The sequence below is a fragment of the Ambystoma mexicanum genome, chromosome 5p, assembly GCF_040938575.1.
Source record: "Ambystoma mexicanum isolate Mex_15411 chromosome 5p, UKY_AmexF1_1, whole genome shotgun sequence".
Classification (NCBI taxonomy): Eukaryota; Metazoa; Chordata; class Amphibia; order Caudata; family Ambystomatidae; genus Ambystoma; species Ambystoma mexicanum.
In genome coordinates this window covers 546,986,294-547,013,661 of record NC_090930.1, presented here as the reverse complement: position 1 = coordinate 547,013,661, position 27,368 = coordinate 546,986,294, and the positions used below count along the sequence as shown (strand labels likewise).

Genomic DNA, 27,368 nt, shown 5'->3' with positions numbered 1-27,368 from the left:
GGATGATAGTAGTGAGGATCTAATAGATCGCCTTTTAAAAAGAAGGTGAATTTAAGCTCTTTTTCCAGGCAATAGGAGGAGCATTTCACTAAAGAATTAAAAACCCGAACCAAAATCAGGGTCCACCAATCACTTGCTTCACCATACATTTCTGCTCTAAGCCCATACAGGTAGCCGCTTTCCCTTTTTTGAAAGATTTTAATTGAACTTCAATTTCAGAAAGAGTAAAAAACAAAATCTGCCCTGACTCTCTCTTGACCAAATAATTTTAGGGGAACATGCCCCTTTGTCTGAGTCCCACAATATCCCCTTGAAATACGTAACCCACCGTTCTGAGTCGGTAGTGCCTACATCTGTTATCTTGGTACCCTCAACCCCCTTGTTACTAAACCACAGAATTCCTTTGGCTGGTTTGTCCCATGCAGGAGTGTTGCTAGGTCTGGAAAAGATCAGGGCCTAAGCTAATTCCTGGACGGGCGGGACTCGGGGCTAGCTAGCATTTTGGTTGTAGCAGCTGAGCTTCTATCTGAGGCTACAACCAAAAGACCCGGGGCTATAGCTGCCTCAGCCCCCCTCCTCCTAGCAACACCTCTGGTCTCATGCTCCCACTGAGCCTCAATAAACATTCAGCGTTTTCTCCTAAATCAATTATTATACAGTTTCTTCATTTGATAATGATGGCTTGCGGTTGCTTTACACTGAGAGGAGGCTGCATGTATTGCCCATTTCAAATGTCTGCATGTACTGTCAACGCAGGGTGCATTAGCCCTCACTGAATCAAAAGTATTCCCTTGAACTGGGGAAGCATGCAAAGTCATTTGATAAATTCTGGATTGAATATGCTCATAAAGGTTCAGGACCTCACAATGGGGGGTAGCCTCCAATAATTTATTCCGGAACAATGTGACTTCCACATCTTCTGATATCTTTAACACCTCAGTTCGTGAAATCTTTCTCATAGGAAAAAGATGCTTTAATTCAGCTTAAAGCAATGTTTACCAATTGCTATAGCAATTCTCGTGATTGGGACCACATCCAACTAATGGCAACAGGTCAGTCTCTAAAGCGAATGTGTCAATCAGAGCTGATTCGGAATCCTCCTCCGGTTTATGCACAGATGCATTCAAGCTTATGCTGTAGTAATTTTAATGCCCATTGGGGCATGCTGCTATAACAAGGTAAAATCACACAAAACATATGTATTCCCGTGTGCTAGAGATGTAATAGTTAGTGATTAAACAAAAGCATGGTTTGTGGCATAATAGGACATTTAATCAACATCAATATAATAAGATCAATCAGCAGAGTAACATACGAAAATGTATTGCATTGGTTGTGCTAATTGAGTCCCATATTATGACAAAATTGCTTGCCCTACACGGTCTTCACACAGCAAATGCCGGCAATGAACTCTGCACCGCTGCTCCTTTAAACAGCCCTTGCACAATAAACTCTTTATAGCTACTTCATTATCTAAGTTTGATGGCTGGATTTCCAAACCTAAGATCCAATATAGGCTCAATTATCACATGATTGCATAGGATAAGCCACTAACGAGATTAGATTTTTTTTCAAGGCTCTGCTTGTGAAACACCCGCCGTATATCAGTGTTTAAAAATATCCTGGCATTGACGAATATATGCACCTTGCACCTCTACATGAGCCAATAAATGTGCTTCCATCACTCTACTGGTTGATTTCCGAATTTCTGGGCCTACATACGTATTAGAGAACCGTGCAGCTACTATTGTCAATCTGTTTCTTTTTGTATGGGCAGAGGGTTCAGTGTCCCCCAACGCTAAATAGCCATACAGCAGTTCTAATTCCCAGTCCTCCCACACATTCTTTTGGACAAAATGCAGGTGGCGTTTTTACCCCACCAGGTTTTTGACACTAGTCTCAAACTTGGGCAAATCCATTTGATCATAGTGGTAGTGTTAATGTGTCAGGCATCCTGAGACTGGCTAGGAGAAGAAGCAGGCACTGTTTGATTACATGAAATGTTATATGTGCGTCAACGGCAAAAATGTGTCCCGTGGCTTGAATATTTGCAGCAGATGAGCTAGTTTTAGTGTTCAGATTTACTTACTCACATGACCACACACTGGTATTATTCCGCCCTTTTAACGCTATTAATAACCCAGAATGTGATATAGTTTCTTGAATCTCGCCACCTGATCTCTCAAAATCCTTTAGAAGTAGCAATTTTGCAAATGGGGAGGGTAGCTCATCCAATTATTAGTTCATCAAAGTCTTTATTTTCCATAAATCATTACGAATTTGGAATTCTGACATTTTGAACATTCACCCTCTCGTGTTAAAATAGTTTTGACTTCTTGCAAATGGCTCTCGAACAGTGGGATAGAAAGTGGGCTGCCAGTGTCAAGAATGCATGTTGAGGAAATTGACAATTCAGATTCCACTATACCAATATGTTCTCAGACGCTTTGAGGGTGTTTAGGAAAATTGCCATTAATATAGTGCCCCCTCAACACTGAGAGACACTCATTGGGGATTAATCCCTCAGAACAGTTGGAGGTACCCACAGGCCCTGGTTGAAGAGAAACATCTAATGGGTCTGGGAAGGATGAACAACTTGCCAGGGAAGGGAAGACATATGTTGCCTTTAACTAAAGTATTCCTTCAGTCTACCCAACTCAACCTATTATTTCACCTCCCAAAGTCCCTACGTCAAACTCATGCTCAGACCCCCATTGTGCCTAAAAAACAAAAATGCTACTGTACTTCTTTTGGAGAATCGCTGGCACCAGAGGATAGTGTGCCTTCCAGTACAACAACTGTGTTTTCAGGGTTAGGTGTAAGGGCCTGCCTATCAAGCACATACCAGCATCAGAGAATTGCAGACAAATGTAGTGTGAGACCTCAGATCTCAAGACCACCAAACAAACAACAACCGCTCAATTCACAAAGGCTCAAAGAACACTCACCAACTTACCTGTGTAGGGCTCCTAGCTTTTTAATGGAGCACACATGAATATAAAGATGACCTGCCAGCCACTGTGTGGAGGGCTGCTGGCAGAGGAGACAATAAAGGTTTGATAAGAGGGAAGTTAAAGGGGACCCAATCATTGTAGGGCTTTGGGATGTACTAGGAGTGAAATCACCAGCAAAGCAGATGGGTCTGAAAAATGCAAGCCTGAGATGGTGGAGAGGTCCAGGAACCCATCTGACAGGATGCTTTCCAGTTCAATGCTTACAGAGATGGTGTCAGAGTCTACCAGAGGCAATTTGGTTTCTGTGCCCCAGGACTAGGGTGAACTTGTGCAAATTCAATTATATTTTGAAACCATGAAAGATGAGATATCAGCCACACGTGCCCAGAATGGTGAAATTACCTGATTGCAAAACCAACATCCTGAAAAGGCAATGAAAGACCAACCACTCTTCCAAGACAAGAAAGACGTGTCAGGTAAATATGGAATCCCACAGGCTGTGAGTGACGTTCATTTAACTGCCAGGAAGTGGGGCTCAAGGGACAACATGACTGTACTGATGGACTACCGTCCTTAAGGAATCTAGAATTTCCAATCTTTGATTTACTGGATTATCCTCTATTCTTACATCAAGTACACCCTAAACTCTGGGCATACTTCTATTGAAAAATAGACCCCTTTGAACCATACTTTCAGACTCTCGAGTTGGTGGTGGGTACTTGGTCATAATAGGGTGCATATAAATATTGAATAGCAGGGTTGACATTGAAGAATCCTGTGGCGTTCCACACATTACCATATGGGTCGAGGAATCCACTGAGCTCATTCTAAATTTGTTGGGTGTGGTTGTGGAGGAATGATTGGATCAAGTCCAAATCAAAACTAGATAGTCTCATACATTCCTCTATTCTTGCTAGTAGAATTTTGAGATCTACCATATCATAGCCTGAGAAAGACCCAAGAAGGGTAGAACAGCATGAAGGCCTACATCTAGTCTGGTAATAAAATCATCTCTGATATTCCCTTAAATTGTTTCAGAACCTTCCATCGACCTAAAGCCAGACTGCTGGCTGTGAAGATGGACACTGAATTCTTGTTATTTCTGCAATTTTTCTGGGGTACGTAAGGTTGGAGATGGGACAGTATTTAGCCAACCCCGTAGGATGAGGAATATATTAATCAAAGAGGGATTGATGATTGCATGTTTAAGATGTTGGAAATTAGTGTTGTGAAGAATTCCTGAACGTGTAAAGCTGACAGGTTCCGTCATTGGTTTTGACATTTTGACCCATACCTGTTCATCGAGCGTCTTCCATTTCCGGCATGGACCAGGAATTGTGTTGCTTGCTGTGGTTTCTCTGAAATTAGTAATTGTAGAGTAAGACAAGGGAAATAAACGCCAGAAGATGACACGATGAGTGTGGGGTGTTCCTTAACCTCTCCTGATTGGTCATTTTTTTCTTAGCACACTAAATATCGTTTTGCTTGATTAGTGGCTTCATTTTGCCTCTTAGCGTACATAGTAGAGTGATGTGGCTCTGACATTGGTTCTATAATAACCTCTTCTGCATTTCAAGTCCGTGATTTGTCTGATTTTGGGTGCAATATCTGCCATCTCTATTGGGCAATGCTGCATGGGCATCCCACAAGCGAGGCAGGGTAACTGCTGTTACCATCGGCAGCTGGGATAGGGGCAGCCCCAACCCCCGCGCCTGCTCCTCTCCTTCCCCCCAGCTACAGAGACACGCAGTCTCGGCAGCACAAAAGCCACGGAAGGGTAAGGTGCGAACAGTCATCGCACCCTTCCTCCTAACAGCAAGGTGCTAAAGCGCCATAAGGAAACAAACATCAGGCAGGGCCCAGGTTCAAAGATCTGCCCCCACCAGGGGGTCAGACAGTCGGCTATCCGGCCGGGGGCTGCGACAACAGCGGCCCCCACCACATACACAACAAAGACCCAGGGCCTCCGTGGGTCCTATAAATGAGAGCAGCATGCTCAGAGTAAACACAATCTGTTTGTGGACCCTGAACGGGGACCCAAGCAAACAGGAGGTTCACTGTTTACTCAGTGTCCTCCAAATCTTCTTGCTACTTTAGCAATTCTTGAAGTTCGCTGTACATCGCAGTGTCTTTTTCCTTCCCGAACATTGCACCGTTCAAAGCATTTGCAATACAGCTTTAACGAAGGAAGAAGCGGCAACCGAACGGCCAGCGCGGACGCTGTCAAACTTCAACATTTTCGGCATAGAACGAAAAGCGAGCGGCGAGCGTGTCTAAAACAAAACAAACAAAGACGCGTGCTGCGTAATCATCCCCAAAACCAGTGCGAACGAGGGAGAAGCGGTACACGAACATCACGGCGCGAACGGCTTCCGATTCAGCACTTTTAAGGTGAGCCACCGCGCTGGGGCTACGAGGGAGGATAAATAGACATTTATGTCCGGAAGTTTTATTACAGTGGACCGGAACCCCCGTGTTATAAGGTAGACGGGGCAAGATAACATAAGGCAGTTTTAAACTCGGGCAGAGTCACAAGCCAGCTTGGGAGCTCGTCTTTGCTTTGCAACCACATAGAGCTAGCGAACACAGTTCCAAGCGCGGCGGGCCCAAAGACTGCTACCCATTTTTCTGAAACCGGGCTAGAAGGCACCAGTCAACAGTTACCCAGCACGGGCAACAAATAGAACAGGCGCAAAGAACTTGCCGATAACAACGGTTTAACTCCTTGATAAAACCCCTTTTTCTTTTTCCCATAGCAGGCATAGAAAAACATGGGGCCCAAACGGAAAACACGGGCACCCCCAACACCGGCGCAGAAACCCAAATCACCACAATTTCTAGCAGCCATTGAAGCGGCAGAGCACTACGGATGGGCATGGGTTAGAGAAAACATGTACGGCCTACCCAGGGAAGGAATTACCAGCCCACCCAGCAAGGAGGAAAATATCCGAAGGCGCCAGAGAAGGTACCAAAAAATTGTCAGAACTATGCGAGAATGTAGCGGAATTACAGCATCTAATGGTAGAAATAAGGGGGAAACAGATACCGCCCACAAGGGAACCTGGGGCCTCAAACCCCACCATCACAATAGAACCTACAATAACGGTTGTCAACCCACCCGTAACACCACCTATAGCAACCCCGCCACAACAAGCACAGCAGTTGCCAATAGCCCCCACAGCTATAAATGCAACAGCCTCTACAACTCTGGCAACTGATCCAATAGGTGCCCTAAAAGCATGGACAACCCCAGGCACAGACAACACAGGCGCGACAGGGACACCCGGCAGTAATACAAATGACATTGTAACAATCTGTAATGCACAATTAGACCAGAAAATGAAATCCTTCCAAACAGAGATATTAAATAGATACAAAAGATGCCTGGCATAGAACATTGATACCACAATCAAAGAAGCCATATGGGCCAAAGAATTTACAGAAATCATTTCCCTAATAGAAGCCCAGCGCAAAGGGAAAGACGCTTTCAGAGACCCCAAAAAAATAGAAGAAAAATCTATTGCCAGAAACGCCCAGGTCGAACAAAACTGGGGCAACTGGTTACAGGCCTTTGCCATTTTAGCAACAATATACAAAGAAAAATTCCCTTTGGATGGCAGGAAGATCTGGGCATACGTTGATAAAATAAGGGAAGTAAAAGTAGCACAGAGGGGGAAGACATGGCTTGCATACGACATTAGATTTAGGAGGAGCATGTCAGAAAGGCCGGCCATTGAGTGGGATGAAGTCCAGAACGATTTATACACCCTCAACGCCGAACCTCCCCAGGAAGAAGATACCATGCAGTTTTCTTCCAAAAATAGCAAAAATCCCCAAGTAAACAAATCCCATGACGATGATAAATCCAAAAAAGGGGAGCAGCCCTTTCGGAGGAACCAGCCTTGGGCAGCTAAAAATAATGCCCACAGACAGAACAAACAGCAGGCTGTCAAATCCAACATCCCATGCAGATATTTTGGGGAACAAAAGTGTACATGGGGCAAAGAATGCTGGTACAAACACGCCTGCACAAGCTGCAATGGCGACCATGCAGCAAGCAACTGCACCAGGCTACCAGCCAAGAAAGAATGATATCCCAGTGTTAGAACCAGGACTAAAGCCCATCAATCCGGGCAATTTTGGGGACGCCCTAAACAGCTACGCCGACAAGGAAACCAGCAGGATAATATTGCAAGGTTTCACCAAAGGGTTTTTCATCCCATTTAAGGGCACTGGGTCACAACACATCCCGATGAACCTAAAGTCAGCCAGGGACAACCCCCAGATAGTAGAAACCAAAATCAAGAAAGAACTGCAACTGGGAAGGGTAGCAGGTCCCTGGGACTCCATGGCTTTAAAAGACTATTTAATATCTCCACTAGGCCTGGTCCCCAAAAAAGAACCCGGAAAAATGAGACTAATTCATCACCTCTCCTACCCTAAAGGCCAGTCTTTAAACAACGGCATTCCACACACAGAATCCGCGGTATTTTACACGCATTTTCAAGAGGCGGTAAGGCTCATACAAGAGTGCGCCAGAAACACTTTGATGGCCAAACTGGACATCGAACCTGCTTTCAGACTCTTGCCAGTCCACCCAGAGTCACAGCAGTGGCTAGGTTTCACTTTTAACAAAAAATTCTACGTAGATAGATGCCTCCCCATGGGGTGCGCAGTATCCTGTGCACTATTTGAACAATTCAGTTCCTTTTTTCAATGGGCTTTCCTAAAACAGAGACCAGGGACAAAAATAGTGCAGTACCTAGACGATTTCATGGTCATAGGGCCACCAAACTCCAAGGAATGCGGCCGGGCTTTAGCAAAACTCGAGCACATGGCCGCACAGTGGGGGGTTCCCCTAGCGAAGGGAAAAACCACCAAACCAGACACTGACATAATTGTTCTGGGCATCGAAATAGACTCAGCAAATGGACTCTGCAGAATCCCCAAAACAAAAATATCAGAACTCCTGGCAAAAATATAAAACCTGATAACGAGAGAAAAGGGGACTGTAAAGGAAATACAATCCTTGGCAGGCGGCCTCAATTTCGCATCCAAAATAATACCTCAAGGAAGGAAATTTGCCAGAAGCCTGGAGTTCAAAATCAAATCACTCACCAAACCACACTTGCATATCCGGCTAGGCAGAGAGGTGAAACAAGACCTGGAAACATGGGGAAAATTCCTCAGAGATTTCAACAGGGTTTTACTTTGGCGAACGCCTTTAAATACCCGGTCAAACAGGGTCCTATACACCGATGCAGCTGGGAGCAAGGGGTTTGGAGCCATACTAGATTCCGAATGGGTGGCAGGACACTGGCCCAATTCATGGCAAATAGCAGGGTGGACAAGAAACATCACCCTACTAGAAATATTCCCCATCTGGCTAACATTACACATCTGGGGCAGGCGACTAGCGAATACAGAACTTTTGATCTGGTGCGATAACATGGCTGTAGTGGGCTCCATAAACAGAAGTTCTACGAAATGCCCTCTAGTACTAAAAGTATTACGAGCCATTACAACAGTCACACTACAAGTAAACGTTGTACTCAAAGCGAAGCACATTTCAGGGGCAGATAATAACATTGCTGATGAATTATCTTGTTTCCAGTGGACAAGATTCTGAGAGCTAGCGCCGCACGCCCAAGAACAGATGACGCCAATACCAGCAGAATGCTGGAAAATAATGGGAAGACAAGAATAACGTCATCAACGCCAACGCCAGAGAGCACAGGCCGGGATGCCCAACGAAAACCAGGCACCTCTAAAATGGGTGCCAACAACACATTGGCATCAACGCCAGCACCAGAGAGTACAGGCCGGGATGACCAATACAAAGCAGGCACCTCTAAAACGGGTGCCAACAACACATTGGCATCAACGCCAGCACCAGAGAGTGCAGGCCGGGAGGACCAATACAAAGCAGGCACCTCTAAAAGGGGTTCCAGCAACACATTGGCATCAACGCCAGCGCCAGAGAGCCCTGGCTGGGATGCCCAACAAGAATCAGGCACATCAACAACGGGTGCCAACAACCTCACAGGCTTCCTAACAGAGATGGCAGAGAGGGCGGTGGCAAGCACCACTGCAACGCAGTACAGTAAGTGTTTGCAAACAGTATTTAAGGCCACAGGTGTAAACCACATAGAACTCATAACGATTAAAGATATAGTAGTATTTTTAAAATGGGCCTGGGAACAAGGTTTCAAAAGGGATTGGGCAAAAAGACACCTGGTGGCAATTTCATACTTTACAAAAATTTGGGGCGATTCAGACCCCACCCAGAATGCCCTCATCTCTTACACAATGAAGGGATGGGGCAGAATAGAGGCTCCACAAGTGGACACCCGCAGACCCCTTGATTTCAGCAAACTGGTGCAGATAGCAAGCCATTTGGAAGCCATATGTTGGCACCGATACGAGATAACGTTATTTAAAACAGCTTTTTCCCTAGCCTACTCAGGGCTTTCCGGGTGGGAGAACTCATCGCTTCCAGCACCACGGCCACAAACGGCCTGGGTGTCATGGAAATCAGGGTGAGGAAAGAGAGTGCTAACATAGAAATGCAACAGTCGAAAACGGGTGCAAAAAGAACCATCAATATTTGTTGCATCGATGAGGCAACAAACTGCCCAGTTTGCATCACCAACCTCTATTACGCGCAACGACTCAAAGTAGGGGGCAGTTTTTTAATCCACAAGGATACATCGGCCCTAAGCCGCTACCAATTTAAAGGAGTGCTGATAAAAGCAATCAGCAGAGCAGGGTGGGATCCCAAACAATTTGGCACACACTCCTTCAGGATAGGTGCCGCCACTGCAGCATGGCAAGGAGGTTTAGCACTGCAACTACTAAAAACATAGGGGGATGGAAGTCAGACTATTATAAAAGATATATCAGACCAAAATTGATATAGCCTTCTGCCCTAAAATTTTCTTTCTTTTCCCCACCTCCCACCACCACAGAAACAACAGGTGAATCAAGGACCACACTACGATCAGCATGGATAGCTGGCCACTCATTCATTTTCAGGACAGGCAGATAGGCTGAAGAGACCAAAGAAGGGCCACCGTTCAGAAACACCATTACTTCATGGTGGGGATACAAAGGCCTATGCTGGGCTGATGTCCATGAAACACTAATAGAACTGGTGGCATACAGGGACCCCCCAGAATTCCTGATCATCCATCTAGGGGGCAACGATCTAGTTAACACAGCTAGACGCATCCTATGCGAAGAAATTTGTTCCTCCCTAGCAGGCATTTCACACAACTGGAGGGGGACAGAAATATACTTCTCAGCCATCTTACCAAGAAAGAAATGGCTAGGGGCCAACTGCTACAAATCTATAGACATATCTACAAGAAAACTGAACAGGACGATAGAGAGATTCTGTATGACAAGAGGACTGGGTTTTATAAAACACCCAGCCATTACACTAGGCAACCCAGACCTTTTTCTCCATGACGGCACCCATCTGTCTAGCCAGGGCATGGAGCATTTCTTTCGGGAAATCAATACAACTCTTGCTCACAGGGGCTGTCTCTAGGGCATACTCTTGGGGGATCACGGTCAGCCAGGAACCTGCCCGTGTGTGGCGGCACGGATCCAAGGGGTTAACCTCAGGACCCGGTGCCCAAAAGTATGATACCATCATGATATGTGATATTGTTATTGTCATAACCCATATCTGTACAATAAAATCCTGCAGCCTTTTTATTGCCAACACTTGAAACAAGTTGTGAGCCTATTATTATGGGTGAGGGTTTGGGGTTCGGCCATTACTAATGCATGCATATGGGTTCAGCAGTTATGGGCAATGCTGCATGGGCATCCCACAAGCGAGGCAGGGTACCTGCTGTTACCATCGGCAGCTGGGAGAGGGGCAACCCCAACCCCCCGCGCCTGCTCCTCTCCTTCCCCCCAGCTACGGAGACACGCAGTCTCGGCAGCACAAAAGCCACGGAAGGGTAAGGTGCGAACAGTCATCGCACCCTTCCTCCTAACAGCAAGGTGCTAAAGCGCCATAAGGAAACAAACATCAGGCAGGGCCCAGGTTCAAAGATCTTCCCCCACCAGGGGGTCAGACAGTCGGCAATCCGGCCGGGGGCTGCGACAACAGCGGCCCCCACCACATACACAACAAAGACCCAGGGCCTCCCTGGGTCCTATAAATGAGAGCAGCATGCTCAGAGTAAACACAATCTGTTTGTGGACCCTGAACGGGGATCCAAGCAAACAGGAGGTTCACTGTTTACTCAGTGTCCTCCAAATCTTCTTGCTTCTTTACCACAGAGCCCACCCACCTTACAAAAGGGGAGAAAAACAAAAAGAAGTACAAGGCACTGTACGGTGCCCACAACAGGTCGTGGGACACAAGAAGGCGGTACAGGTCCGAGGGGGTAACCTCAGGACCCGGTGCCCAAAAGTATGATACCATAATGTTATGTGATATTGTTATTGTCATAACCCATATCTGTACAATAAAATCCTACAGCCTTTTTATTGCCAACACTTGAAACAAGTTGTGAGCCTATCATTATGGGTGAGGGTTTGGGGTTCGGCCATTACTAATGCATGCATATGGGTTCAGCAGTTATTCAGGTTATATAAGAACTTGTATTAAAAATTCTGGTAAATGTTCAGGAACAAAGTTTCGACTGCCACTATAGACAGTGCTACAGGTGTGCAGGGGACAGGAGTGTCCATCAACAAAGGACACTACTCATATATTTTTCATTGTTGAGATGGTTCAATTGTGTCAGAACCATGTTTCTCTCCGCAGTACCCTAACAGTCTTGACGTGATTGAGTAATACCACGTTAATCTGAAAAGAAAAGAGAGGTGTGCATTTCAACCATTGGTTAACGCAATCACATCAGTTGAGCCAGCTGTACACTATGGCATTTGTTGGATTTTTGGTTGAATCGTTTCATTTATTTCCTTTCAAAGACATGCTAAATCGCCAGAGGTGTTTAGTATGTGGTGATGGAGTATTTCGAGAAGAATCTCTGAATTTGAAGAGTGGGAAGCGCTGAGACAGACAGCTTTGACACATTGATTGAACTCTGATTGCTCTTTTTATTGGATTCTCTGGTTCTGATGGGCATAGGTTGTTGTTTATTCTGTTGTTGAATCTTATTTTTCATATTTAGAAGAAAGAGGGTGATTAGAGGATCATCTGACCATAGTTGCGGATGTAAAGTATGGTTGGATGTTTCAATGGTCTCTGTGAATATTAGGTCTACATTGGATACTCACTTATGAGGGGGCCAAATACGTGCCTGCAGTACCCCCATTTGATCACTTTATACACTATGGGCTTCTTTACAAGGTTTGCGCTCCTGTAATGAAAGGTGCACGTACGGGACCAGCACCGTTCATTACGGGATGTGCAGTTACGAGGCAATTGCGAGCGGACCAAAGAGCTAATAACGGGCCCATTATAAACGGGCCTATTATTAGCTCCATCCCCATTCCCATTGAGCCCTATGGGGGCTCAAATGGGAATTGGGATTGGTTCCTTCAAGGAGGAATTACCGGGTCCTCCAATGTTGGAATGACCCGGTTATTCCTTATTGACGGAGCCCGGTATTGGAGCCCGGTATGAAGGCAGCCATGCCCCTAATAAGGGCATGGCTACCTCCATACTCGTAATGAGGCCCTATGTCTGAAGCTTGTATGGCTTTTGGGGTTAAAGACTCATAGTTTGCAATCACCCAGAATCACATTTTCGATGCTATAGATTCAGTGGGTGAAGCGACATTTCGAGGAGATCGTCTAGAATTGAAGGTAGTAGCGTGGAATTTGATAGACGACCATTAAAACGAAGGAGATTGATTTATTGATTACACATCTTGTGATGATGATGGGATTGTGGAGTACACTGAAGTACTCCCTCTGCACTTATTAATCATAACTTTATAAAAATGAGTCGGTACCCTGGTCAGAGGATTTCTTCAAGCATGTGATGAAAAAGGTTTCCACGAGGTCCAGGAATTGAAGGTCACTCTTGGTAATGATAACGAGGAAGTATTGTGCGCTGTGAAAGTGCATTAATAGAACATTTAGAAGGACTATTTGAAGGGCTTGCTACTATGAGGAACCTCACCTTATCAGTGAGTGGGTTCTGTTTGAATATAATCTTGATTTACGCAGATGTTAGGGCACATGGTGAACTGCAAACGGGTACGGTTTGTGTGGGAATAGAATCCATCCAATATCCAGGCCGGCTGCTCGACGGGATTCTGCTGTTATCTCATGTGCTGCTGTCCTTGATATGTTGCTTTCCCCAGGTCCTCAAGCAAGGGTGGTAAGGCATGTCATATGTTCTGTTATACTAATAGTTAACCAGGAATTATTACTGGTGTGTCGCTGGTGAGAGGTAGACCTTCTTTGTGTTTTTTTAGTTGGAGTAGAATGGCTCTTCAAACACACTGGGCCTCGTTCATAAGCTCATATAATATTACTATTGTTATAGAAGCTTATATCGTGTTTCCACTGATGAGATGAGTTTCCAACTGAAGCAAGTGGGCAGCGTCTTTCTATATTAGTTATTTTGTAACATTTAATACAAGTGTTAAGGTGTATTTCAAAGCTCTAGTATAGGAATTTAAAAAGCTGGTTTTGAGGCTTCAGTGAACTTTTTCAACAAAGTTAATTTGTGTTTCTTTTTTGTCTCTTTTTTGTGTTTTTGGATACATTGGTCTAATCAGGAATTATTCAGAAGCTTTCATTTCCTGGTTTTAAATAACTGACTTCCATGCGTCTGTGTTAGTTTGTGTGAATTCACTATTATACCAAAGAAGTACAATCGGTGGCTTGGATTAAAGGCAGAACACTGATATTAGTTATGTCAGGTGCTATGTACATTAGTGATATTGCAAAGCTTTCCTTCAGTTACATAATGTATTGGAAACAATGCGTAAATGAAGATGTGAGGATTGGTTCCACAGCGAGTGACTTTGTCTCCAAGACTGTGGAGATGGGCTAAGGAAATAGTTCTGTAATGTAATATTTGTGGTGGATGGATGAACCAGGTTTTTGCTACAAGATAATTAGATAATTACTGGGTGGATCACATGTGGTAAGCTAGAAGATTTGATGTGTTGGGCACGTGATACAGCTACTTGAAGTACCCTGCCTGTTGCTGGCACAGGCGTTGTTAAGGAAGTGCTCCCGTGGTGGCTGCCAGGAATTATGGTATACAGTGCCATGTTTGGTTACAAGTTCTAGTTGTTTAGGACTCTGAGGTTGAAAATAATATGGATGTCCCTAAAATAATCCTTTTTTAATGTTGTGCTCAGGATCCACTGCTCTCGCAACTCTCACAATTATTAGTATTACTATTATTATTACTATTACTATTATGGTATTTATTGACTGTGCACCTAGCTTGACAAGAAACGGAGCACTTTACAGTAGTATACACCGTTAGAGATATACAATGGAGCGCTTTACAGAGGTTTACACCAATAGAGATATACAATGGAGCGCTTTTATTTATTTATTTATTTATTCAGATTTATTTAAAGCGCACATCAGCCCGGGGGCATCGTGGCGCTGTTACATGAATACATACATAGTCTGGTTACAATGGAAGGAAGATGGTTACAAAGCAATTTACATTACAGGAAGCATTTCGTATCGAACACTTTTAGTATCAGATGTGTGCGAGCTGAGGTGGGTGAAGGGAAGGTGGAGTTAGTTGAATAGCGTGGTTTTGAGGGATTTGCGAAAGAGATACAGAGATGGTTCTGCTCTAAGCGCGTTGGGGAGGGCATTTCATAGCTTAGGTGCTATGTGAGGGAAGCCAATGCCGCCGGCTTTGGCTCTTTTTACAGTGGGTACTTGGAGTTGGTTGGCGTGGTGACTTCTTCTGGGGCGGATGGAGGAGTTCTTGGTTATAGTCTCAGATAGGTAGGGGGGGTGCTGTGTGGTTAATGCATTTGTGTGTGAGGGTGAGGATTTTAAAGTTGATCCTTTCCTTGACTGAGAGCCAATGGACGCGTCTTCTGGCCTGTGAGATATGGTCAGTTTTGGGCATGTGTAGTGCAGCACGGAGGGCATTGTTTTGCACTATTTGGAGCTTGTTTAGGTTTTTTGATGAGGTGCCTGCCAGGAGGGCGTTACAGTAGTCCAGTCTGGCTCCTATAGTAGCTCTGGCTATGGAGAGGCAGTTGGGCGTGGTGAGGTAGGGTTTTATGGCGTAGATGAGTTTGGTAGTCAGAGCAGAAGCTGAGGCAATGGCGCTGGTTTGTCTTGTCATTGAGAGTGTCGCGTCAATGTAGACTCCTAAGGTCTTGACGGCAGAGGAGACAGGTATGCTAATACTGTCGATGATCAAGTGCGAGTAATTGGGGCTGAGTTTGGTTAGAGTTTCGTTAGGGGCTAGGATGATGATTTCGGTTTTGTCTCCGTTTAGGCAGAGGCCATTGATAGCCATCCAAGTTTGGATAGTTGAGTAGATTTTGAGGAGGGCTTCTGAGTCAAGGTCGTAGTCTCCAGAGAGGGGGAGGAGGACCTGCGTGTCATCAGCGTAGTTGGTGTACGCTATGTTGAGGGAGTCCAGTAGGTCAAAGAGGGGTTTGGTGAATAGGTTGTAGAGGGTCGGTGCGGTGCAGGACCCTTGTGGGACTCCACAATTGATAGTGGTGGGGGGGGCGCTATCCTGGTCAGAGTACACTTTCATGGCCCTGCCTTCAAGGAAGGATGTGATCCATGTGGTAGCCTTGTGAGAGAAGTGTGCAGCATTGGAGAGGTGCGTTGTGAGAATGCTGTGGTCGACCAAATCGAATGCTGCAGAAAGGTCGAGGAGGAGGGCAGGTTTGCCTGTGTCCATTATTTTAGTAATCTGATTTTTTAAATCTAGAAGAGCAGTTTCAGTCCCATGGCCTTTGCGGAAACCTGACTGTCTTTTGCCTAGGATGGTGTTTGTTTCCAGGTAGTGTTGGATTTGATTGTGTGCAGCTTTGTCCAAGATTTTAAGGAGAAAGGGGACGGTGGTGATGGGGCGGTAGTTGTTAGGGGAGGAAGGATCAAGGGAAGGTTTTTTTAGGAGCGGGCGGACCCAGGCTTCTTTTAGGCATTGTGGTACACTTCCAGATGTGAAAGAGGCATTGATAAAAGCCGTGATGATGGGGGTGAGGTATTCTGCGCTCTCTTTGATTACGGAGGGTGGGCAGATATCCCCTTTGCAAGTGGAGGGTTTGATTTTTTTAAGGAGGTCATTGACTTCCGTCTCCGAGACTTCTCTGAAGGCAAAAAGGGGTGTTTGTGATGGGGAGTTGTTGGTGTGAGGTATGGGCGGGCAGGTGGGGGTGTTGAGAGCTTTGCGTTGGGAGGCTATTTTGTCTTGGAGTGATTTAACTTTGTTGAGGAGAGCAGCCTGGATGCCTGTACACCATGCTTCATCCTTGATGATTTTGTCTGGGCTAGAGGCTGGTGTGGTGAGTTCTTTGAATATGGAGAAAATTTCTCTTGATTTGGAACTGGCATTAGTGATTCTCTGGTTGTAGGATTCGGATTTAGCAAGGAATATGGCTTTTTTGTAGGTCAGAGAGATCTCTTTAAAGTCTTTAAGCGAGGATTGATTAGGCGCTGCTTGCCACCTGGTTAGGGCTTTGCGTTTCTTGGTGCGTAGGACGGATAGTTCTTCAGTGAACCAGGAGTTGCAGTGCATAGATTTTTTCCCTTTTTTTTCTTCTAGCGGGGCAATGAGATCGATGGCTTGAGTGAGTGTGCTGGAATAGATGTTGGCTAGAGATGTAGGGTCAGTGGGGAATGGGTGCTTGAGTTGTGAGGTATCAAGGAGAGGGGCGAGGTTGGCAGCAGTGAGTTTTTTGGAGCTTCTTACTTTAGCGGGTGGGGCATGGGTTAAGGTTTTATGAGTAGGCGTGGTAGGAATGGTAAATTGGATGAGGTGATGGTCCGTCCATGGAAGGGCTGAGATGGAGGTAATTGTCGATGAGCAGTTGTGATCAGCTAGCCAGTCAATGGATCTGCCTTTGCTGTGAGTGGGTGCAGTAACTTTGTGTTCGAATCCCATGTTAGATAATTCTTTGGCTAAATTTGCGGCTGCTTTGTCCTTTGGGTCAGCTAAGCCAAGATTAATGTCCCCTAGTAGGATGCTTTTGGTGGTGCTTTTGAGGTTGTTGCCTATGTTTTGGGGGAGTTGCTTTTGGTAGTCAAGAGGAGATCCTGGTGGTCTGTAGGTGATAAAGAAGTTTATGGTGCAATTAGGTGAAAGGGCTAGTTTGGCAGTGAGGAGATCAGCATTATTGTCCCATTGTTGATTACACATTCTTATGGAGAGGGTGTCCTTGAAGATGAGGGCTACGCCGCCACCACTTTTTAAGTTTTTACGGTCCTGTCTAAGGATGGTATAGTTTTCAGGGAGAGCGAGGTGAATGGAAGGACTGGAGGCTTCATGGAGCCAAGTTTCGGAGATGGCAAGTATGTCGAGATCATGGGTAGAGATAAGGTCATTGATTTCAATGGCATGGGCATGGACAGAGCGCGCGTTGATGAGGGCGCATCTTAAGTTTGGATGTAGAGTGTGTGTGTTGGTGGTGCTGGGGGTGGGCGGTGTGAATTTGGGTGTGTGAGGCTTGGTCGTGGCACATGCAGCGTGATGAGAGCTAAGGTAGTGAGCGTGGTCAGGGAAGGAAGTCTGGGCGGCTGATGTATGGGTGCGAGAGCTGAGTCTGTAGTTCCTAAGGAATGTGGAGTGTGGAGTACTGCGGAGAGTAAGGAGGTGTTTAGTGCGAGTTCTCAGTCTGCAGAGCCTGAGGTGGAGTGGGTGGTGTCCGACCGGGTCGGTAAGGGAGTTGAGTGTGGGATGGAGTGCAAATGACGGTGTGTTGTGTATGAGGTCTGCTGGAGGGGTGGGGCGAAGGTGGGCATGTTGGTCTAGGTGCGCATGCAGCATGTTGCAGGTGGCCAGAAAGGAGAGGGATGTGAGAAAGATGGAAAAAGTGAAAGGGAGGTATGTAGGCGCTTTGGGGTGTGGGCTAGGGGGCTGCATTGGTAGACAAGGGATGTACATGTAAGTGTGCAAAAACACAGAAGGTCAGATCACAGAGTAAATCAGGACAGTTTGGGGCAGTCTGTATCACAAAAGAGCATTTTGACCAAGGGGCACAACACAACTGAAATGTGGTCTGTAGGCGACCAAAGGGGCACAGCACAGCTGAAATGTGGTCTGTGGGCGACCAAAGGGCACAACACAGCTGAAATGTGGTCTGTGGGCGACCATAGGCTTTACAGAGGTATACACCAATAGAGATATACAACGGAGCGCTTTAAAGAGGTATACACCAATAGAGATATACAACGGAGAGCTCTACAGAGGTATACACCAATACAGATATACAATGGAGCACTTTACAGAGGTATACACCAATAGAGATATACAACGGAGCGCTTTAAAGAGGTATACACTAATAGAGATATTCAACTGAGTGCTTTACAGAGGTATACACTAATAGAGATGTACAACAGAGCGCTTTACAGAGGTATACACCAATAGAGATACACAACGGAGTGCTTTACAGAAGTATACACCAATTCAGATATACAACGGAGCGCTTTACAGAGGTATACACCAATAGAGATATACAACAGAGTGCTTTACAGAGGTATACACTAATAGAGATGTACAACGGAGCGCTTTACAGAGGTATACACCAATAGAGATATACAACAGAGTGCTTTACACAGATATACACCAATGCAGATATACAACGGAGCGCTTTACAGAGGTATACACCAATGCAGATATACAACGGAGTGCTTTACAGAGGTATACACCAATGCAGATATATAACAGAGTGCTTTACAGAGGTATACACTAATAGAGATGTACAACAGAGCGCTTTACAGAGGTATACACCAATAGAGATATACAACGGAGTGCTTTACAGAGGTATAAACCAATAGAGATATACAATGGAGCACTTTACAGAGGTATACACCAATAGAGATATACAACGGAGCGCTTTAAAGAGGTATACACCAATAGAGATATACAACAGAGCGCTTTACAGAGGTATACACCAATACAGATGTACAATGGAGCACTTTACAGAGGTATACATCAATAGAGATATACAATGGAGCGCTTTAAAGAGGTATACACTAATAGAGATATTCAACGGAGCGCTTTACAGAGGTATACACTAATAGAGATGTACAACAGAGCGCTTTACAGAGATATACACCAATAGAGATATACAACGGAGTGCTTTACAGAAGTATACACCAATTCAGATATACAACGGAGCGCTTTACAGAGGTATACACCAATAGAGATATACAACGGAGGGCTTTACAGAGGTATACACTAATAGAGATGTACAACGGAGCGCTTTACAGAGGTATACACCAATAGAGATATACAACAGAGTGCTTTACACAGATATACACCAATGCAGATATACAACGGAGCACTTTACAGAGGTATACACCAATGCAGATATACAACGGAGTGCTTTACAGAGGTATACACCAATGCAGATATATAACGGAGTGCTTTACAGAGGTATACACTAATAGAGATGTACAACAGAGCACTTTACAGAGGTATACACCAATAGAGATATACAACGGAGTGCTTTACAGAGGTATACACCAATTCAGATATACAACGGAGCGCTTTACAGAGGTATACACCAAAAGAGATATACAACGGAGTGCTTTACAGAGGTATACACTAATAGAGATGTACAACGGAGCGCTTTACAGAGGTATACACCAATAGAGATATACAACAGAGTGCTTTACACAGGTATACACCAATGCAGATATACAATGGAGCACTTTACAGAGGTATACACCAATGCAGATATACAACGGAGTGCTTTACAGAGGTATACACCAATGCAGATATATAACGGAGTGCTTTACAGAGGTATACGCTAATAGAGATGTACAACAGAGCGCTTTACAGAGGTATACACCAATAGAGATATACAACGGAGTGCTTTACAGAGGTATACACCAATGCAGATATACAACAGAGTGCTTTACAGAGGTATACACTAATAGAGATATACAACGGAGTGCTTTACAGAGGTATACACCAATAGAGATATACAATGGAGCGCTTTACACAAGTGTACAAAATTACAGATGCATAACGGAGCACTTTTCAGTGGTAACAAGAAAACAGATATACATCGGGGGGCAAGATACAAAGGTGCACAGAGGAGGGGTACAGCTGTACCGAGAGGCTGGGAAGAGAGGGGCAGGCAGCGTCTAGCGAGTCAGGTGGCACAAGGGGCGATTGGCTCTGTTGTACACGCAGGAGAGTGTTCTTGTGTTTTTTTTCTGGTCTGCCACTGTTACATTGCAAAGAGATTATTACTGGTAATCCCAGTTAAATATATTTGGATAAAATATTAAACCCATATAATAATTGTGACCACCCGCTCACCATGCATCACCTCCAGCCGAATCAATATGTTCTGCAGGTGGCTACGATTACCAACTCATACCATATTCATATTCCTTTTGAATGCCACCCATCCCGCGCATGCAGCACTTTGGCGCCCCTTATAGTCTGCTGTGCAGTGTATAGAACTTCAATAATAAATAGCAACATTAAAATCAATAGATATTTGGATGAATTCCTCTAATCGCTGCCAAATCCCGAAAAGATGCAACCGAGCTCTACACATCCTGCCTGTGCTAACCAGTGTGCCACACCACTCTCAATAGCCCAGCTGTGTCCATAAACTATGCCTCTTCGCCCCCTTCCCCAATTTGGTTTTGATGGAAGACCTGTGAAGGGAATTGGACTGTCCATTCTATGTCTAGTTTCTCAAATTCTTTTGAAAAGAAGGCAAGGCACAGTTATATATAGAAATAAACTTTTGCTACAACCAGTGAGATGATATTGGTACTTGCATACTTGCATTGCAGGGTCTGCTGTTGTGACAATGACAAAGGCCGCGCTGTGGACAGATAGTCGGTACTGGGACCAAGCAGAGCGGCAGATGGACTGCAACTGGGAGCTACACAAAATATGTGAGTATGTTTGTCGTAAAAACATTTACTACGTCAGATGTTTGTTGTTCATGTTTATAGACATTTGATACAAGTGAGGTGCTGAGGGAGCTCCTTTTCATAAAACCGGGCAGATGTCCTTGTGCTTTTCTTTACACCACCCAGGGTAAACCTTTGAGTAAACCTATATGCCCATTCTCAGAAAGCTAGCCCATAGCACAAAAGGGAAATGTGTTTTAAATATACTATCTTTCACTACGTTGCTGATAGAAATGAGCACCAAGCTACTATTCAGTCAGTTTCCTTGAAAAGTGTTGAAGTGCGTGCAAATGCATGCCACTTTTATTTGGTACCCGGACTATTTCCTGTTCCAGTCCAGTCGTGACAGGGGACACAGAGTCTAATATCAAGCGATGTTGTGTTAGCATGATTTGGACAGAAGTCTAATAAATGTTTGATTAAACTAGTCAACATTTCCAGCCAATGCTAAAAAAGCACTCCCATGTCTCTGGTAGTGCTTGATTTTTAGTGCAACTAAATAACACAATCCAGTGAGATTGTCTAGATATCTACAACAAATGTAACGCATTTGTACATATGATTGATTTCAAACTAGATTATTAGTAAATTGCTTCAGCGTTATGAGAACCAGCCTTTTGCCAGGCTTGGTGGCGTTATGGGTTTGGAGTGCCCATACTTTAGATTTTTTAATTAAGTTTATTTTAATTTCTCTGTTTGTTCGGTTCTTTGTAGGAGAATAAACATAAACACCAGTGGGTGTATTCCTTTCTAATTTTGATTTTAAAATTAAGCAAAAATCATTTCTACTTAATTTGGGAATTTGGACGATCTCCCACTCTGATCAAAAGAGAGTGATTTAGGTACTGTTCTCATTTTATTCATCATTCCAAGATGGCCACCTGATCATATGTAGTGGGGGTCATCCATCTTTTCTGGAGCGGTTCACTTGCGGCAGATTACCTTGGGGGCCAGTGTGTGGCTTAGTTGTTCCCTGTGACATCCCAGTATGCGTCTCACTTTCTAGCACCTTGGGCTCCTCGCTAATCATTCTTTTATCATTTTATTTTAGCCTGTTTTAATTTCCCTGTTTGTTTGGTTCATGCGTGGGGTATGAACTCCAGATTGTGCCCAACCTGGCCTTATTTTAATGTTATAATTAATCTGAAATCATTTCTTCTTGATTTTCTTGTAGAGTCCATGGGCAATCTAGGGAGTGCCTAGAAGCAACGCACATTAGTGATTTAAATTATATTCTAATTGTATTCACCATTCTGAGATGACCGCCCAGTCCTAGGGGGCAGGCAGTCCTCCTTCTTTGAGGTGAATCAAGTGCAGTCCGTTATCTCATGGACAAGAACAGGTTGCAGCTGTTCTGTGCGACCAGCATCCAATCAGACTTGGCTAGCTGCATGGGTTCTTGTTTGCTCCTTCGTTTAACTTGTTCATTTACTTTGTTTCAATTTCTCTCTTAAGTTATTTGTAGTACTACACACTCCAGGGGGTGCCTGGCACCACTTTATTTTAATTGTAAAATTAATTAGATGGATGTTCAATCCTAGGTGGCAGACGATGCTCCTTCTTTGCAGCATATGTTGTGCTTTCCATTGCCTAAGTGGCAATGTGCATCAAAGCTGTGCAGCTGATAAGTGCAGTAGACACAAGGCTGGCAGGCCTGAAGCGCACCGGAGAAAAGTCCATATGGGCTTGCATTGGGCACTGGGCAAGAAACATTGGCTCTTCATCAACCAACTATCCAAGGCATAAACTACTGGCTGTAGCCACTTCATTATATACTCTAGACATCTTATACAATTAGGGCTTATAGGTTAGCCATAAACCTGACATTCAGACTTATAGACATATTTGCATACTCAAATCAATGAATAGTACATATTAGAATGGTTACGTACTAAACACTTGGACATCAATCAAATAGAATTAGCAACTGTATGATTTAATTAAAAATATGAAAGTGGGTCTGCTCTGCTTCCTGAATACCTACTTGATTAATTTAATTATTGGTTGGAGGGTTCCTTAAAACATACAGCTAACAATTTCTTGCATAGCCTTAAAAAATAGTGGGTCGTCATGGTATTCTGATTTTTTAAAACTGACTTGATACACTTAATTGTACTAACTGAGATAATATGCAGAGATGGAATGATGCATGTGGTTTTGTAGTCACATATATCCTCTCCATCAGATGGTAAAAAGCCAAGTTATAGAAGAGAAACAATCATGAGAATGTTCCATTCAAGGCTGGCATGCAAGCAATGGCATTGTTGTCAGCATCTTATCTGACAGATATAAATATACTTATATACAATTAATAAAAACATCAATATTATTATAGTAATATAAATGTTCATGGTGATAGTACAGATGTACCAGGAAAATGATGTGCCATGCCTAAACAAAAAACCTCTACTTGCACAGAAAAGATAAAGAGGATTTTCACGGTCATTAAATACAGTTAAAATATATGTAAAATCCAATATTGAACTGAACTGACCCCAAAATGTCATAAAGGATGCTACATCATCATTGTGTCTACATGCATGTTTCAGCTCCTTTGGATGTTAATGTTTAGGGTCTTCCCCAGAACGCTACATCCCTCAAGAATCTCAGCCACTGAATTGGCTTCAAAATTCACAGAAATGTTTTCAAACTTTTTGTTGACCGCAACAATTACTATACTAGTAATAATTCATTTTACTTAAGAAATTCATGTAGTTCTAGACACCCTTCATGTTTCAGATGGACTTTAAGTCAATCATTCATGTACAGTTCAGTGACTGACATAATTCATTGAAATCCTTAAAAAGCTTAACGCTTTCATTCTGCACACTGACCACAATCAATGATTTTAGAAAATCTCCATCTGAATCACCTAGGGTAAAAAATGCAGTGCCTTAATATTCATGCCTACATAATCCATACATGCTTCTTAGGTTCCAGCCGAATCATATTCATACATGCTTCGTGGAACATTGAAGAAAACAGGTTATTACACTTTCTACATGTGTTGCTTATACAGTCAGTTATCCTTTATGGATGATGTATCTCTGTCAGAGGCCACCTAAAAGCAGGCACATGAGTAGCTCTGATACAAATTGTTCAAACCTACATTACAACATTTGAATGAGTTTGACTCTAAAAGTACTCACAGTGTATACTCTACGCATGTTTTCCTAAACTCTTCATCCACCTAGTGGGGAACATCTCAAATGTTTTATGTCATTAGGATTACTGCATTCAATACATGTTAAACAGGTCTCTTTGAGGATATATGCCATGGCATGACATCATTGCATATTTTTCGGCATCACGTGTGATGTACACAGTGATGTGTGATACATACCGTAATATCTAGCGAGTAAAGAACTAGAACATTAACCAGTGTTTTTTAGGGACACTAGTGACCATTATTGTTGAGATAATGAATACTCATTTAAATCCTCTTTGCATTACTTTTGTTAACTCCGGTAGTATATATTGTTGGCCAATTGTGAACATTTTCTCATAAAACTTTCTATGACATTCATGGGACTTTTCCAAGTGTATGGTATAAAATGCCAATGTGCACATTTACATATGGGGATGAGTTCAAGGAAAATTACTGCATGAAGAGAACACTGCTCCAATATCAAGAAAGGGGATATTTCCAAACCCTTGGTTCAGCATTATATCAATGAAAGACATAGCAGCGAAGCCTTTGGGTGATTCATCCTTCTAATAGTGCACCCTAGAGGGGAGGGAATTTGGAGTGTACCATCCTGGAAAAGGAACAAAGGTGGATATACCATTAAATCCCACTGAGAGCCGACTTAATGAGCAAATCCAATGGTTCACATTAGCTTCATTGTATGATCATAATAAAATCCTGATACCCTTTATGCAGTAAACAAACATATGTGAATACATCACACAAGGTTCGAAAAAATGATAACATATGAATTCACTGCCTTTTTGAACCTTTCACTCTGAGACATGTTTATCATGAAAAGAATTATACATATTTTCTAATTCACAGCGCCCTCATTTAAAAAGCATATCTCACATACTTGGAAATGCATAAACGGCTGGACTGCTTAATCTATGTATAGCAAATGTTCAGTCAAAACTCATACATTCAAACTGTAGAATAAACCATGTATTTTTTTTTAATGCAAGCACTGTTCAAGAAGTGTAATATTTCCAACTGCTCTGCCTTCAAGCTAAAGGTTCTGTTGTGTAAACGTGAAGTTGTCAGATCAGATCACCACATCACTGCATTCCTTGCATTCCAGCCTTAGATGCAAAAATACAATTCTTGTTCATTCTCCCCATTCTATTATATTTTTGCGTTTAAAAGATTGATTATTGTTCATTGTTAGAATAATGTGTCAGTTAGTTCAATATAAAGTATCAAACATTGTTGCTGAATATCCTAGAGGCTCTCTTATTCAGCTGCTAGTTGAGCCTTCTCAGTTTTAGGGTCTAACCCTAGATAGATTTTGTCACTGAGTACCTCTATCCGGGTTGCTAAACCACAACCTCTATGTTGATCAGATCATTGTGACATCATTTTCTCTAGTCATAAATCAACTGCTTTAAAAAACATTTCAAGTCCTACAAAATGATCTTGGAGACAATGGGCCTCAATACAAGTTTGCCGGTCCAGAAATAACAGTGCCGGTAAGATTACCGGGACCCTTGTTTCCGGTCCGGCAAACTACAAGTCTGCCTACCGTAGCACAATGGCCATGGTAGGCAGACCATCACGGAAGCGCCGGCACCTTGTTGGACTTATGTTTGTTCTATATATATTCTAACCACACCCAAATCATAATGAATCTGGATGCTCCCAATGAAACCCTAGACTCTAAATTCCTGTGTTGTATGTTAGGGGTTCAGAGATGAATGAATCTGAATCATCTCTAATTCAATGCAGCCAAAACAGAGGTTGTTCTCTGCAGCCCTCAATCGCTTAGCTGATCTTTGAACATCTGTCCAATAAATCTGGGAGCCACTGCGGTGCCTAATCATATGGTAGAAATGTAGGTACTTACCTTTCAATGACAACTCATATTAACAAAGTAACTAAAGTCACATTTTTCACTGAAGCTTCTCAAAGGCTTCTTCATTTCTAGTGTTTTCTAAAACTGGTGGTGGTTCCCTATTCTACGGAATGATAAAGAAGGTGCTCGTCAGGATGTCTTCAAAATAACAATAGTCCTCTGTCCTAATCCTACTGTGGCCTATTTCCTGCCCTACCACTAATAATAAAGAAATATAAATCAGCCTAGGAAAGTGTTCTGCTCCCCTCCTTGCTTGGGATGGCTGGCGCTTGACCCGCACAACCTGGTAGTTCCAGTTCTTTAAAGTGTTTGAATCTGAATCTGTAAAGTTGTCCAAAATAATAGTCTATGTTTCATAGTTATTCCAAAGTGGAGGACTCCTGACCCCCTCAGCAAAACCGGGACACTGTTCAAAATGAAACAGCTTCTGTGCTTTACTTGACACTCTGTTAGAAGGGAGCACCTGACCCCTGCAGCCGGATTCTTGTAAGGGCACAAAGTTCTTTCTCTAGTTGAAGAATCTGGTTCCCTAGTTTATCAAAGGTCTTACCCTCTTCAATGGGCCTGATATTCTCAGCCTCCTGTGGCCCGCTTGACTGCATGAGCCGTATGTATGTTGCACTATTATACCCACCTCCAGGGGTCCTGTTTCACTCAGCCTCTCTTGGGCTGCCTGGCCTTGTTGCCCTTATGTTTGTTACACTGGGCTCACCTGCTCTGGGGATATTGGTTCTCCCAGTCTCTTGTGGCCTGCCAGGCTTCATTGGCCATATGTCTGTTAAACTGTTCTCACCCCCTCGAGGGGTCTTTGTACTCCCAACCTCTCCTTGGCTGCCTGGCCTGGTAGGCCGTATATTTGTTACACTGTTCTCACCCCCTCCAGGGGTCATAGTTCACCTAGCCTCTCATGGGCTGCCTGGCCTCATTGGCCATATTGGTATGGCAATGTCGCGAACCCATTCAGGAGTCCTTCAGAGCCTAACCTTCTGCCTCCCCTTTCTCTGTACTAGCTGCATGCCTGGATCTTGGTGGTGTGGCTCGGGAAAGGTGCCAGAGACTGTAGAGCCACACCCTCATTGTCTCTCCTGCAGTGCTCCGTCGATTCTCCGTCATTGCTCGAGAGCGCAAGTGCCTCTTGTTTTCTCTGGTTCAGTCTCCTGCTTCAGGAGACTTTGGATCGTCAGACGTCCTGCCCGCCTGGGCTCGGCAGCATTCTGTGGGACCCTAGGAATCCTCCATCCACCACGTAGTGGACGTGTTCCTGCCTCCAGGTTTGATCTGCCACACGTAACGACATAAGTTCTGCCTGCATCCGGGCTGGTTC

The 27,368-nt window shown here is 43.9% G+C and overlaps 1 protein-coding gene across 1 annotated transcript in view; it reads left to right on the top strand.

The window, feature by feature from the left end:
• Nucleotides 1–27,368, top strand: part of LOC138481079 (xaa-Pro aminopeptidase 2-like) — a 450,117-nt gene that overhangs the window by 145,913 nt on the left and 276,836 nt on the right. Inside the window, exon 5 of the mRNA XM_069612975.1 lies at nt 20,880–20,984. Coding sequence (XP_069469076.1) covers nt 20,880–20,984 — 105 coding nt within the window. The remainder of the gene's footprint in view (nt 1–20,879; nt 20,985–27,368) is intronic.